This window comes from Scyliorhinus canicula, chromosome 9 (assembly GCF_902713615.1).
Source record: "Scyliorhinus canicula chromosome 9, sScyCan1.1, whole genome shotgun sequence".
Lineage (NCBI taxonomy): Eukaryota > Metazoa > Chordata > Chondrichthyes > Carcharhiniformes > Scyliorhinidae > Scyliorhinus > Scyliorhinus canicula.
This window is the reverse complement of record NC_052154.1, coordinates 51,024,512-51,037,721: the sequence shown is the minus strand read 5'-3', so window position 1 is coordinate 51,037,721 and position 13,210 is coordinate 51,024,512. Positions and strand designations below refer to the sequence as shown.

The 13,210-nt window shown below is 39.6% G+C and overlaps 1 protein-coding gene across 2 annotated transcripts in view; it reads right to left on the bottom strand.

The window, feature by feature from the left end:
• Nucleotides 1-6,006: 6,006 nt before the first annotated feature.
• Nucleotides 6,007-13,210, bottom strand: part of tent4b (terminal nucleotidyltransferase 4B) — an 81,067-nt gene continuing 73,863 nt past the window's right edge. For both annotated transcript variants that reach the window (XR_005461801.1, XM_038806686.1), the window contains one exon: nt 6,007-9,761. Coding sequence is in view for 1 of the 2 variants with exons in the window: in XM_038806686.1 (XP_038662614.1) it covers nt 9,582-9,761 (180 nt within the window). In the remaining variant the exon portion in view is untranslated. The remainder of the gene's footprint in view (nt 9,762-13,210) is intronic.

Sequence of the window (13,210 nt, the reverse complement as noted above, 5' to 3'; positions counted from 1 at the left end):
CTCCCAATTAAAGACAATGCTCTTTATACCTATCAATACATTCCAGGCTATTTATTACTGTTACAAGCCCTACTTTGTACGTCGCTTTTCATTTGCCGCAAAGCCAGATCTTGGTCATGCAAAATGTGAAATTCAAAACTGTTTTTGTAAATAAAACTTTCTCTTTTCAATGAGCCCATTTAATGTATAAGTTTTTAAGAAATGGAAAAGGAGGAGAAATGTCTGTAACATTTTCAGAAAGGAGTAAAGACATTTCTATTTTTCTCTTTTTATGCTACTTGCACTGATACATAACTACAATGAAAATTTCTGCCATTTCACAACTTGGGGTGTTTTAGTACAGTTCAAGGATTCTCAGAACACTGCGAGAAACAACTTTCAATAGACATTGGACATTACAATTCAGCAAAATGGGAGAAGCACTAGAAGTGACTTTAGACTGGTTCATGTAAACACTACAAGTCTGCTGAGGGGTGGTGGTTTTACATACAAATGTGGATTGGACTGTTCAGTCATGTTAGGAAGTTAAAGAGGAATATGCTTTCTATGGTTTAGTGTATTATTGAAGCACAGTGGTTAGCAATGTTGCTTCACAGCTCCAGGGTCCCAGGTTCGATTCCCATTTGGGTTGCTGTCTGTGCGGAATCTGCATTCTCCCCGTGTGTGCATGGGTTTCCTCTGGGTGCTCCGGTTTCCTCCCAGTCCAAAGATGCGCAGGTTACGTGGATTGACCATGCTAAATGGCCGTTAGTGTCCAAAAAAGGTTAGGTGGGGTTACTAGGTTACGGGGATGGTGCAGAGGTGTGGGATTAGGTAAGGTGCTCTTTCCAAGCGCCCGTGCAGACTCAAATGGGCCGAATGGCCTCCTTCTGCACTATAAATTCTACGGTTATGATTCTACTAAATTATATTTAGTTGATACTGATTTCAGTATGTTACAATGAAAGTCTTAAAATGTGAAGTCGCGTCATGTAATCCTAGTTAGAATTAAAATCTTTTTTAAAACTTATTGGTCCCAACAGGGATTGTAACATGTTTATTCTGAAACCATGACCCCTAGTCCAAGATTCCCACAAAAGGGGACATATCCACTCAGCATCTGCCCTGTCAAAGCCCCTCAGCATTGTGTCTCAATAAAATCACCTCATTCTAAACTCCAATGAGTACAGGCCCAAATTGCTCACTCATTCCTCATAAGGCATCCATTAATTGCAGGAGTAAATCTACTGAATCTTCTCTGAACGGTTTCCAATTCTAATATATCCCTCCTTCAATAAAGAAACCAAAGGCAGCTCAGTGGCACAATGGTTAGCACTGCTGCCTTACTGCACCGAGGTCCCAGGTTCGATTCCAGCCCTGGGTCACTGTCCGTGTGGTGTTTGCATTTGCCCCGTGTTTGCATAGGTTTGGCCCCCACAGCCCAAAAGATGTGCAGGGTAAGTGGACTGGCCACACTAAATTGTCCCTTAATTGGAAAAAATGAATTAGGTACTCCAAATTGTGGTTTCTATTAGCGTCTGTACTCGCTGGAGTTTAGAAGGATGAGGGGGGGATCTTATTGAAACTTACAGGATACTACGAGGCCTGAATAAAGTGGACGTAGAGAGGATGCTGCCATTTGTAGGAAAACGTAGAACCAGAGGACACCATCTCAGACCAAAGGGATGATCCTTTAAAACAGAGATGGAGGAATTTCTTAGCCAGAGGGTGGTGAATCTGTGGAAGTCTATGCCGCAGGCGGCTGTGGAGGCCAAATCACTGAGGGTCTTTAAGACGGAGATAGATAGGTGCTTGATTAATAAGGGGATCAGGGGTTATGGGGTGAAGGCAGGAGAATGATGAGAAAGTATCAGCCATGATTGAATGGTGGAACAGACTCGATGGGCCGGGCGGCCTAATTCTGCTCCTATGTCTTCTGGCCCGGGCTACCGCATCCACATGGACACCCTTCTTTGAGGCAATGTCTAAGGTTGTGGGTGTGAGCCGTGCCCCGAAGTGGTAGTCCTCGGGGTGTGAGATCAGCTAGAATGTTTCAGGGGGAGGGGGTCTGATGCCCTAGTCTTTGCCTCCCTTATTGCCCACCAAGGAATGCTGCCTGGCTGCCGATCAGCAGCATCACCCAAAGCTGGCTGACGGCGACCTGTCAGAATTTCTCCAACTGAAGAAAATCAAATTCGCTGTCCGGGGGTCGGAAGAGGGCTTCCACAAGTAGCGGAGGCCATTCACCAACCAGTTCCAGGACTGGTTTGTACCCAACAACTAATAAGCATTGGGGGGTGCACATACAGAGACCACAAGCACCAATGCGTGTGTGTGTGTGTCTGTGTGGGGGGGGGGGGGGGGGGGGGAGAGAGAGAAAGAGAAAATAAGGACATACAACAACAACACACCTCCCCTGATAGAAAGTTTGTAAATACATGCAGTATACTAGGATTTATCAATCACTATGTAATATATGTGTCACTATACAACCGTGCTATGTATGAATGAAAATGAAAAAGCAATACTTTAAAAAAAAAATTAAATACAGAAACAACAAAAGGTCAAAATCCAGGAATTTTGGGTAACTGAGCAACATTGTAGGAATCGTGATACAGTTCCAAGTTAAGGTGTGTGGCTTGGAGGGGAAATTGCAGGTGATGGTGTTCCCATGCATCAGCTGCCCTTGTGCCTCTAGACAAACAGCTAGGGTGAAAGGGTCAAGTACAAGATACCAATTTAAAGTGGCAAAAGAACCGAAGGTGACATAAGGGATTTAGAATGCACTGCCTGAGCATGTGGTGGAGACAGTTTAAATTAAGGTTTTCAAAAAGGAGTTTGATAATTAGCTGAAGAAAACAATTGCAGGGCTACTGGTAAAGGACTAGGAAACTGAGCTAGCTGGTAAGGACCATAGAGGCCAAGTGGCCTCTTTATTCTATGATTCTAGGTGTTAATGGCACAGAAAGTAACAGCAATTATTTTACCAATGCATGAATGCAGCCTTTAGTCACTTTTGTCATTTTTTCCCCCCAGCGTAGCCATGATCACTATTAGAAATTAATTATTATGGATGCTACCAAACTCCTGATCGTCCATTTCCAGGTTGTATCCCAGCTATCCATCAAATATTATTTTGCGTGACCTGCCTAGTATATTTTTTGCCATAATTTGGCAATGGGTTGAAAAAAAAGTAGCGACATGTGTCAAGTTGTACTGGACAAATTTTCAATCCAGCAAAACTTGATCAGTGTGTCTGAAGATGTCTGTGACAGTGCAACTGTGACTGAATTACCATCACCTCCAACAGGTTTGGATTTTCTTCAAGGCAGGGATTTTTGAAGAACATTTAGCAAAACAGCCATGCTGCACAGTCAAGCTTGAGGTGCAGTTTGATCCGGTTCTCTACTTTTCAAGAAATTGAGTTAACAATCTTGGGTCAGTTTTGTAGAAGGAAACATGGAATTTCTTCTGAATCCATTATCCTTGTAAGGGAGGTGGGTAACTGTTGGAAGTAACAACTGAGCTGGGGCTATAGACAGGTACTTACTGAACACACCTGGTGTTGATATAGGAACAGGATGCTATTCAGCCCATCAAGCCTGTTCCACCATTTAATGCGATCACGGTTGACTGGACACCTTAATGTCTTTTACACCCATTACTCCAGTGGAAATAGTCTCGACTTTGGTAGCCAATCTTCACTTTAATTCTGGAACAAGCACATTCTTCCACCAGGATGCAACAACTATAAACCATCACCCATTTATCATTCTCTAGTTAGTTTTATTCAGTGGTTAACTGTTCACCTGAACAGATCAATTCACCTTTTACAATAAAATACTATAGACACTGAAAATCTAAAATAAAAACAGAAAATGCTGAAAACAGTCAGACAGCATCTGCAGAGAAACAGAGTTAACGTTTCAAGTCAACTTTCATCAGTACTATGAAAAGTTTGATATGAAAGGTTTTAAACAAGTGATGGGGGAAGGAGAAAAAAGAACAAAGGGAAGATCTGTGATTGGGTGGGAAGGCAGTTGAGATTAAATGACAAGAGTTGGTTACAATTCTAGCTTTTCCAAGTTCTGAAAAAAAGGTCATCAACTGGAACATTGCTGGCTGATCTGCATCTTCTGCTTTCATTTTACCTTTTACAAGTACCATTCAAAAAAAAAAATGTTTTTTATGGGGGGGGGGGGTTGCGTAGATCAAGAACAAAGTAAGAAGTCTCACAACACCCGGTTATAAGTCCAACCAACTTATTTGAAATCATAAGCTTTAAAATAAACCTGTTGGACTTTAACCTGGTATTGAGATTTCGTACTGCACCCACTCCAGTGCCAGGCACATCTCCACATCATCAACGACAAAGGTGAAACCCCCCTGGTCTTTTTGAAATTTAAAAGATCTCATGCGTGATGCTACGGCTGGGTTTCTTGTGGAAAACATTACGTTCACCAAAACATAGTAAATATTTCAGTGTTCGTTTGAAAAAAAAATCCAACACTGTACTTAAATGCATTGACTAGATATTGAGAATCACTATCCTGGGCTAGAAAATAAAAGATGTTGTCCAAGGTTTAAACCCCAAGAGCATCCAATTTGAATTTCCTGAAAAGAACCTGTTATTTCAGCATTATTGCTGAATAACAATAATGTTATTCAGTAACGTATATATATATATATATATATATAGCTGTGCTCCAAAGCAGGGGGAAAAAGAAATGGAATATTGCCAAAAGAATGTTCCGGTCATCATCAATCGTCTTTTCCTACTGGTAGTATCTTTAATGAAGTGTATGTCGAAGTGTTGGCCAGTAGGCTTTGTTGATTAATAGACTTTGTTGACAAATCACAGGCGTGCTGTTGACATTGTGCATGCCACATGCACAAGTTTCAGTCGAAAATGCCTTAGAAAATATAGGTTAATGCACCACCTGTACATTTACTTCAAAAACATTTCCCATAACGCAATGCAAACTTTTGTAGTCTTTCACTGAAGTTTAGAAATCTAGTGTGAACTTTTTTAAGACCGTGCACCTGTGTAGATTCTATATTTTTGTTCCGCAGTTACCACAGTAATTATTTTCTCAGTGATTGTGGACAATGAGAACTTGCAGAATTAAAAAGCCAGATCTACCAATTCTCTCCACTCAACAGCTGCAACTTGTAATTATGTAGCACAATTAGTGTATAAAACATCCCAAAGCACTTAAGGGAATTCTAAAACAAAGTATGACACCATGCAACATAATGAAATATTAGGGCAGATGACCAAAGATTTGCTCAAACTGGGAGGTTTTAAAGAGTGTCTTAAAGGAGGAAAGCAGGGTAAAGACATGTAGGTATTTTGAGAGATATGGATGGAGGGCAACTGAAGACACAGTCAGCAGTGGTGGAACAATTAAAATCAGAGGTGTTCAAAAGGGTAGAATTATAGGAGTGCAAGTATCGCAGAAGGTTGTGGGGCCGGATGAGATTACAGAGATAGGAAGGAGGAAAGCCAAAGAGGGATTGGACAACAAGAATTAACTTTTTAAAATCCAGGTGTTGCTTAACCAGGAGCTAGTGTAGCTCAGCAAGCACCAGATGAACGGGATTTGGCGCGAGTTCAGACTTGTGCAGCAGAGTTTAACATAACCTCAAATTTACAGAAGGTAGAATGTGGGAGGCCAGCCAAGAGTGCATTAAAATAATCCCGTCCAGAGGTAACAAAGACATGGACAAGGCATTCAGCAGATGAGCTGAGACAATGGCAGAGTCGGGTAAAGTTACAGAGATGGATATATGGACGGAAGCTGCACAGACATGGTCTGGAAATGAGTTAATCGTGTATCTGAAAAACCTGACACAAAGTCCACATGCAGTTAGTTTAAAACAAACTTAAGACAGCACGTCATGGACTTGGGAAGACAATTTATTTTATTAGCAATTACATGTAAACTCCTGAGTTAAAGGAGATTTCCTGGGAGACCAATTACAAGACGGCAAATCATTCAAAAAAAAAAAAAATCTGACAAATGCTTGCTAGGAGAGACATTTATTGATGGAAACCTAAAAATGAAACAATGGAAAGGACAACAAAAGTCAGATCCGCGATTTAAACGTTACTGGGAGTTGAGGTCCAGCCGTTGAGGCAGGACATATGCAATATATTAAGTTTGGTTATTCTAAGCTAGAAGTTGTGACCGTCAGTTGGACAGAAATAAAAATACAAATGAAAGTGGAACCAGCAGAGCAATCAGTACAAAGAAATCTGGGTGGGGGGTTGGTGGAAACAAGAGTACCGTTGTCAACCAGCTGAACAGTGTAAGTCACCAGAAGAGGAAAGGAAACTTAAAACAACTGTTTAAAGAAAAATGCCATGTGATGTGCAGAGTTAGCAGTTATAGACACTTCCATAAATAAAACAAACCGCAAATTCAGGAAATACACAGCCAATTGATCAACATCTACAAATGGAAAAGATGGTTCAACGTTTTTGTTTCGAACTTTAATTAGCCAGTCTGATGAAGGGTTTACATTAGCAACATCAACTCATCTTTTCTCTTTATAGAATGAGATTTTCTATGTATTCCCTGCATTTTCTGCAGAAGCAGTACAGTTCATATTACAAAAATGTTGTACATTCTATATTACAGCACATAAGTTAAGCTCGCTTTGCCATAATCACAAATTTTATCAGGGACGCAAACCTTGTAAAACAAACAAACAGTGTAAAATTTATATACTTGTAAGATGAAGTGGCCAAGCAAACCTAATACAAGATACAGATAAGTAACCACAAATTGCCCAAGTAGTGAGAACAGGTCAACTGTTCTTGAGTCATTGATGTTTTAAAGTTGGCAAGTTTTCTACTTTAGTATGACTATAAAAAAGTTTAAGGCAAACTATATAAACCTGCTTGATTTTTCATTTTCAAAAGTATGCATACGTTGCTTCAAGGATGTGCAGGTTAATTCATTACTTAACAAATTTAATGTAACTCACAAAACTTCCAAAATGCTGGAAAAGATTCCCAATGGAATCAATATCATTTTTCAATGACTGCTCCATCTATCATGGCAATTCACCATAGTTGTTTCTGTTATTTGGTATGCAGCTATTTTAAGCTCCCTTTTATATGTCAGGTTACAAATTGTGAACATACAAATCGCTGCAGAATGCCCAAAATGTCAAGCATTTTATCAAAAATTGTGAAAAACTATTTCCTATGACAAAAATGATTTTAACTGCAGCTGAAGCAAAATTTCCATCCATTCCTAAATTATTTTCTTGTTTATCATCTATTATACAGTACTGATAAAAATAAATTAGCAGCATATACCGAAGCAAGATAACTTATTAATTTCCTACACGTAGTAACCAAGGCTAAAAAAGGTAATTCTTCAATGCAATATTAGTAAAATAAAGGTGAACTTGGAATATCAACTTGGCATGACCGCCACCTAAGTAATAAGATCTACTAAATTCAAGTTATTGGATCGTAGTTTTCTTGTACTGCTGATGTATATTTGCTAACACAAAAGTCCATAGCAATTTAAATCTAAAGATATTTGCGGCAGCTTTGAGATCAATACCTACAACTAATAGTCTTAGTTAAGATTTTGTTTCCATCTCTGGTAGTGATTCATCGTGGGGATATTTACAGTTCAAGTTCTGCACCATTTGGTGTCTTCACAGGAAATCTGAAGCAATTGTAAGTGTAAATGGTAAGTTTATGTGGAAGCAACAAGCTGTATTTTCAGTATCTTCACTTTTAGCTGCATACTTTGCCACAGGCTTAAGTAGGCCACCCACCAGTTTGGCCATTTAGATACTTGTAATGTGCTGCTGATGAAGACAATTGAAAGAGTCACTTGTTTGTGGTTTAGACAGATTGTAAAGTTTGTTGTAAAATCTCATTACTGAAGGACAGTACTTTGAGGCATTTTGACAGGGGCTTAATGATCAAGGACCTCTGAAGGGATCCTGTCTCATCCCAAACAATGTTTAAAAGAGTGTTGTTATCCTACATATGGATTAAAATGCCTGTATAACTGAGCAATATTGGTAGTTTTCACTGTAGCTTTACCAATCAAATGTCCATTTTCTGTACTTTTTTTAAAATCTTGTGGAAACCAATTGCAAAGTTTTTGAAGAAATAACTCAAACAAAAAAAAAAGAGAACATTTGATTTTTCCTCACCACTCCAATTGGCTTTATTCAGTCCATGTCTTTCCAGGTACAGTCCCCATCATCACCACAGGAAGCTTGATGTTTCTGGTATTTGATTTTAAAGCACCAAATTCATCCACAGTTAAAAAGAAAATTATACTGTGAGCCTTTCTCGTAGTGTTTCAGTTTACAAGTTGTGTAAACACAGATATCACTAGTCAACATTTACTGGGTCTTAGTTGGATGAATGATATTTGGTCATGATTTTACGTATGAAGAATTCCAGTCAGAATTATACCAGGATTGAAGGGCTCAACAGATATGCATGCATAAAAGTTCGAGGAACAAAATAAGTAACTAGCAGTGTAGAATGATGGGAAATTACCGCCTGGAGAAATTAAGTGTGATACCACTTGTTCTTAGACTTCAACTTAAAATTTGTACTTTCGCAACATAGAAAAGCCAGAAATTGGGACCAACACATACTTATGCTGCCAGATCTATAAGGATGTATTGAGAAGGAAATGTTGTGATCACTCCATTTGGTAAAATACAATATGAATATTTACTATTACACCTGAGACAAGGAAATATTAAAACTTCCTTCAAAATATTTGATAGGAACAATTCTGTTCATACAGCATCTTTAACAGTTGTACAAATTTCTACATGCTGCATACAGAATTAAACAGTATTAAAAATGTTGCGTTTCACTTTTCCAGATGCCATGTTCTACTTAAAGCCTTTAACTTCAACAGCTGCTGGAGCAATATCTTCTATTTCAAAAACCAATAAATGAATCTGGAAGTTGCTACATGGATAAGTATTAGTAGAGCACTTTTAAGCTTACCATATAGCCTTCTTTCCATTATATAAGCAGTGTCAGATAACATCCTTGGGATCAATTAAATTAACGCAGAAAATTTCAATTTTAAATGTAAATTGACATGTAAAAACCGTTAACTGAAAACACAAAGGTTACCAATGCAAATACCGTACTGATACAATCTTCTGTATATACACAATAAAAATGTCAGTATATGCAAAAATAATTTTAAAATCGTGCACCAAGTATACATTTTGCTGTAACATTTAAAATTTCCCTTGCAAAGGAAGCAATGGAAATTTCGCTTTTCAATAATTTTAAGATCCTCTAACACACATTTCCGATCAACTTCCATTACATCTTAAACCCGGGGGAGGGGTATTTTTGTGCATCGATTCCATCTTCAAAGTCTGCTCCACTGCAGCTTATGGCCCATCTAAAAAGGGAAGCAATGTTTGTGACAACCACTGTAACCCATGATCATTTTATGGCAATCTGGAAAAAAATCAAAATCCATACTCCTGGGAAAGTCTGAGAAGATCCCATCTAGCGCTACCAGTCTTCCGTAGCTCATGGGATCACTGCAGGAATTTTCTTTAACCAAGTCAAAAACAGACTACCGACACAAGTCTGCTGAGGCAGCATCTCCTTTGTGCTTTCTCTTTTTGCTAGGACAGTGCTGTTGATGTGGTTTGTTGCCTGGATTCTGTTTGTTTGATACAATTCCAACATGGCTGGAGTTCTCTTGTCCTTGGAAGTCTTTGATCGATGAACGAAATAGTCTTGCTGCACCATGCTAGAATAAAACAATATCTTAAAGTCAACAAAATATTATTCCTTTAGAAGAAAATAACATGCATCAGTAATACAAAATGGTGAAACAGAAAGCATGGTTCATGAGACTCAAATTATATTGTTTAGCTCACCTTGAAAATAATTCCATACATCATGCTAAACAATTAAGTATATTTTGCCAGTACTACAGTGACCACAATTCAGAATTGTTTAACTGGCTGTGAAGTTCTTTGGACATGTCAAGTTTATGAAAGGTGTGAGATAAAAGCAAGTTCTTTCTTATTAGTCTGTTATTTTTGTTTACAGGTACACATTTTTACACTCATCTCCCTCTTCCTGATATCAATCTTCTTATGACTAGAGTTACTTTCCAGTTATTTCAGATCCAGTGAGAGAAAATACAGAAAAAATATTCTTCCAAGAAAAACACAAATTTCCTTTTATGTGGCAGGGTAGCACAGTGGTTAGCACTGTTGCCTCAGCACCAGGGACCCGAGTTCAATTCCGATCTTGGGTGACAGTGTGGAGGTTGCACACACTCCATGTCTGCGTGGGGTTCCTCAGGGTGATCTGGTTTCCTCCCAGTCCAAAGATGCAGGTTAGGTGGATTGGCCATGCTAAATTGCTCCTTAGTGTCCAAAGATTAGACTTGAAAGTCAAAGTTCCCAAACTCACCTCCATTGCTTCATTATACAAACTTACTCCCCTGTCCCCAACATCCTCATATCTGACACCTGATGAGAGAAATTTCTGAATGAGCATCTAAAATTATGGTTACCTGCTACCTCGACTTCCTCTATTCCGGTCTTCTATGACCGCTCCCAACTCTTTAAAATCAGACCATTAATACCCGACTTTAGTGTTCCTATTACTGGCCTCCACACCCATGTATCTACATCTCTGCCCATATCTTCAACTTTAAAACACTGATCTACTGAAAGTTGCCCTATTTCCTTTATTCCGTTATTAGTGGAACACCTTCAGTCGCTTTGATTTTATACTCTGGGGATTCCCTCCTGACATCCTTGAGCTTTCTGTATCTATACCCTACTTTAAAGTTCTCCTTCCAAATTTTCAACAGTACTTTCAGTCAATTTCCCAGTTCTCTGTCTAATCATACAAGTTTGCCTCAAAATTGACACGGCCCTCTATGTTCTACTATGGAAAAGATACTACCCCAGAATGTCTTGGGAGACCTGCACTATTATAATGGCATATCTGCATAGAGAATTCCCTTGAATGTTGCAACATTAAAAGGAAATTGTGATTAATATATAGACAATGCTTTCCTTCAGAAAATAAAGAGGTAAGCAATTTATGTTTAAGTCTTCATTTCAGCACCCACCATATACTGTAGGGAACTGATTCTATATTAAATAGAATTTGAACTGCTGGTGCCTATTTCTGTCTGAAAAATAGGCACAGGGCATTTTTTAAAATCCAGACGCCTAGCTAACAGTTCTTAAAAGCTCCCCGGAAAACGCCGCTATGCGAGAATCATGAGTTTGAGCTTTTTGGGGGGGGGGGGATGGATAGTGTATACGGGAGGTGGAGGGATGTGGGTCTGGTCAAGGTGAGGGATGTGTTTGGAGGAAGGGTTCGCCAGTCTGGAGGAGCTACCGGGAGAGCATGGAGCTGCGGAGGGGGAGCGAGTTCAGGTATCTGCAGGTTAGGGACTTTGCGCGAAAGGTCTGGAGGGGGTTCCCTAACTTGCCGGGATACACCCTGCTGGAGCAACTGCTGCTCCCGGATGTGGAAGGGGAGGGAAGAATTGGGAATATATACAAGTGGCTGGGAGAGCAGGGAGGCAAGCGAGTGGTGAAGATCAAGGAGAAATGGGAAGTGGAGTTGGGAGGGGAAATCAATTGGGGAGCATGGACTGAGGCACTGTGTAGGGTAAACAGGACCTCCTCATGTGCAAGGATGAGCCTGATACAGTTTAAGGTGGTGCACAGGGTGCATATGACAGGGTGTAGCAGATGAGTGTGAGGGGTGTGGGTGGGAGCCAACGAATCACGCACTCATGTTTTAGGGTTGTGAAAAATTGGGACGATTCTGGGCAGGAGTGTTCACAGTCTTAGCCAGGATAATGGAAGAGGAGGTGGACCCGGACCCTTTGGTGACGATATTTGGGGTCTCAGAGAAGCCGGAGTTCATGGAGGGAATAAAGGCCGATGTTTTGGTCTTCGCCTCTCTGATTGCACGGTGGAGAATTTTGCTGGAGTGACGGTCGCCATCGTCACCAGAGGTAGTGGCTTGATAAAGTATGCATTAACGGGCTCTTCGGGGGGGTTTGAGGAAATGTGGGGGATGTTTTTGACCATGTTTGAGGGGCTGTTTGTCGTGGGGGAGGGTGAAAGAGGAAAAATCTGTACAGACTGTATAGTTGATTGTTGGGAAGCATGTTTCCCAAGGTGTTTGTTCACTGTAACTTGTTTTGATACACTTTTGTAATAAAATACATTTTTTTAAAAAAAGCTCCCCGGAAGGGCCAAAGAAATGGTGCGGGGGGCATAGAAATCTTGGTAACAATAAAAAACACATTCAACCATCCGTTTCACATGGAATAGGGCTTTCACTTTATGACTCCACCATAAACAATAATTTGGAAAAACTGTCAAGAGGGCCAGAAGCTTTCGTCTTGATTGCCAACTAAAGCTTTCCTCCATAAAACCAACAGTGAAATAAACTTTTAACTGCCTAATTCCTGGAGTTGAAAGTCTTGAATAGATATAAAAACACAAAGATCAGAACATACTAGTTGGGCTAAGTGCCATGTTTCCCTGTTTCCACACTTCTATATATTTCAACTTTGAAATGTCCATTGACTTTAGCAGAGTTATAAATTAAAATGCAGATTTTTTTTTACATTCATGTCCACCTCAATATTTATGTATGAAAAATATTATTTTTGAAATACAGGAAAAATCTGATCTGGACGGAAATTTGTTACTTCAGATCTTTCCATTCATCACAATTAATTTCAATGACGCAAGAAACCACCAACACTTCAGAATGCCACTCATTATAATGGGTGCCTTGATTTCAAACTGCCCGAGGTGACCTGGAGTTACCTGACCTCAAGAAAACATGCAAGTGATAAGATACTAAGTAAATGAGTGTAAGCAGCTAAGAAGTAACTAATGTGACAACTCCTAAAGGGAGGAACAACATGGACAATGTTAGAAATGTCAAGGGAAACAAGTATCAATCGTCAATTTGCTGTGTATGAAGGATAACAGAAAGAGCATCTATTTCTAGCACTATTTCATGAAATATGATTGTAAGTACATTTTACAGAATCCATTTTCTAACTTTTGGAGCTGACAAAGGAAGTTAAGAGGAGGGGAAGTGAGCAAATAGATTCTTATCATGAAGCAAGTTTCCTCAAACACTGCCTAAAGCATGAATTGGCGCAGAATGAGTCCTTAAAAGTGGAATTGACATGGA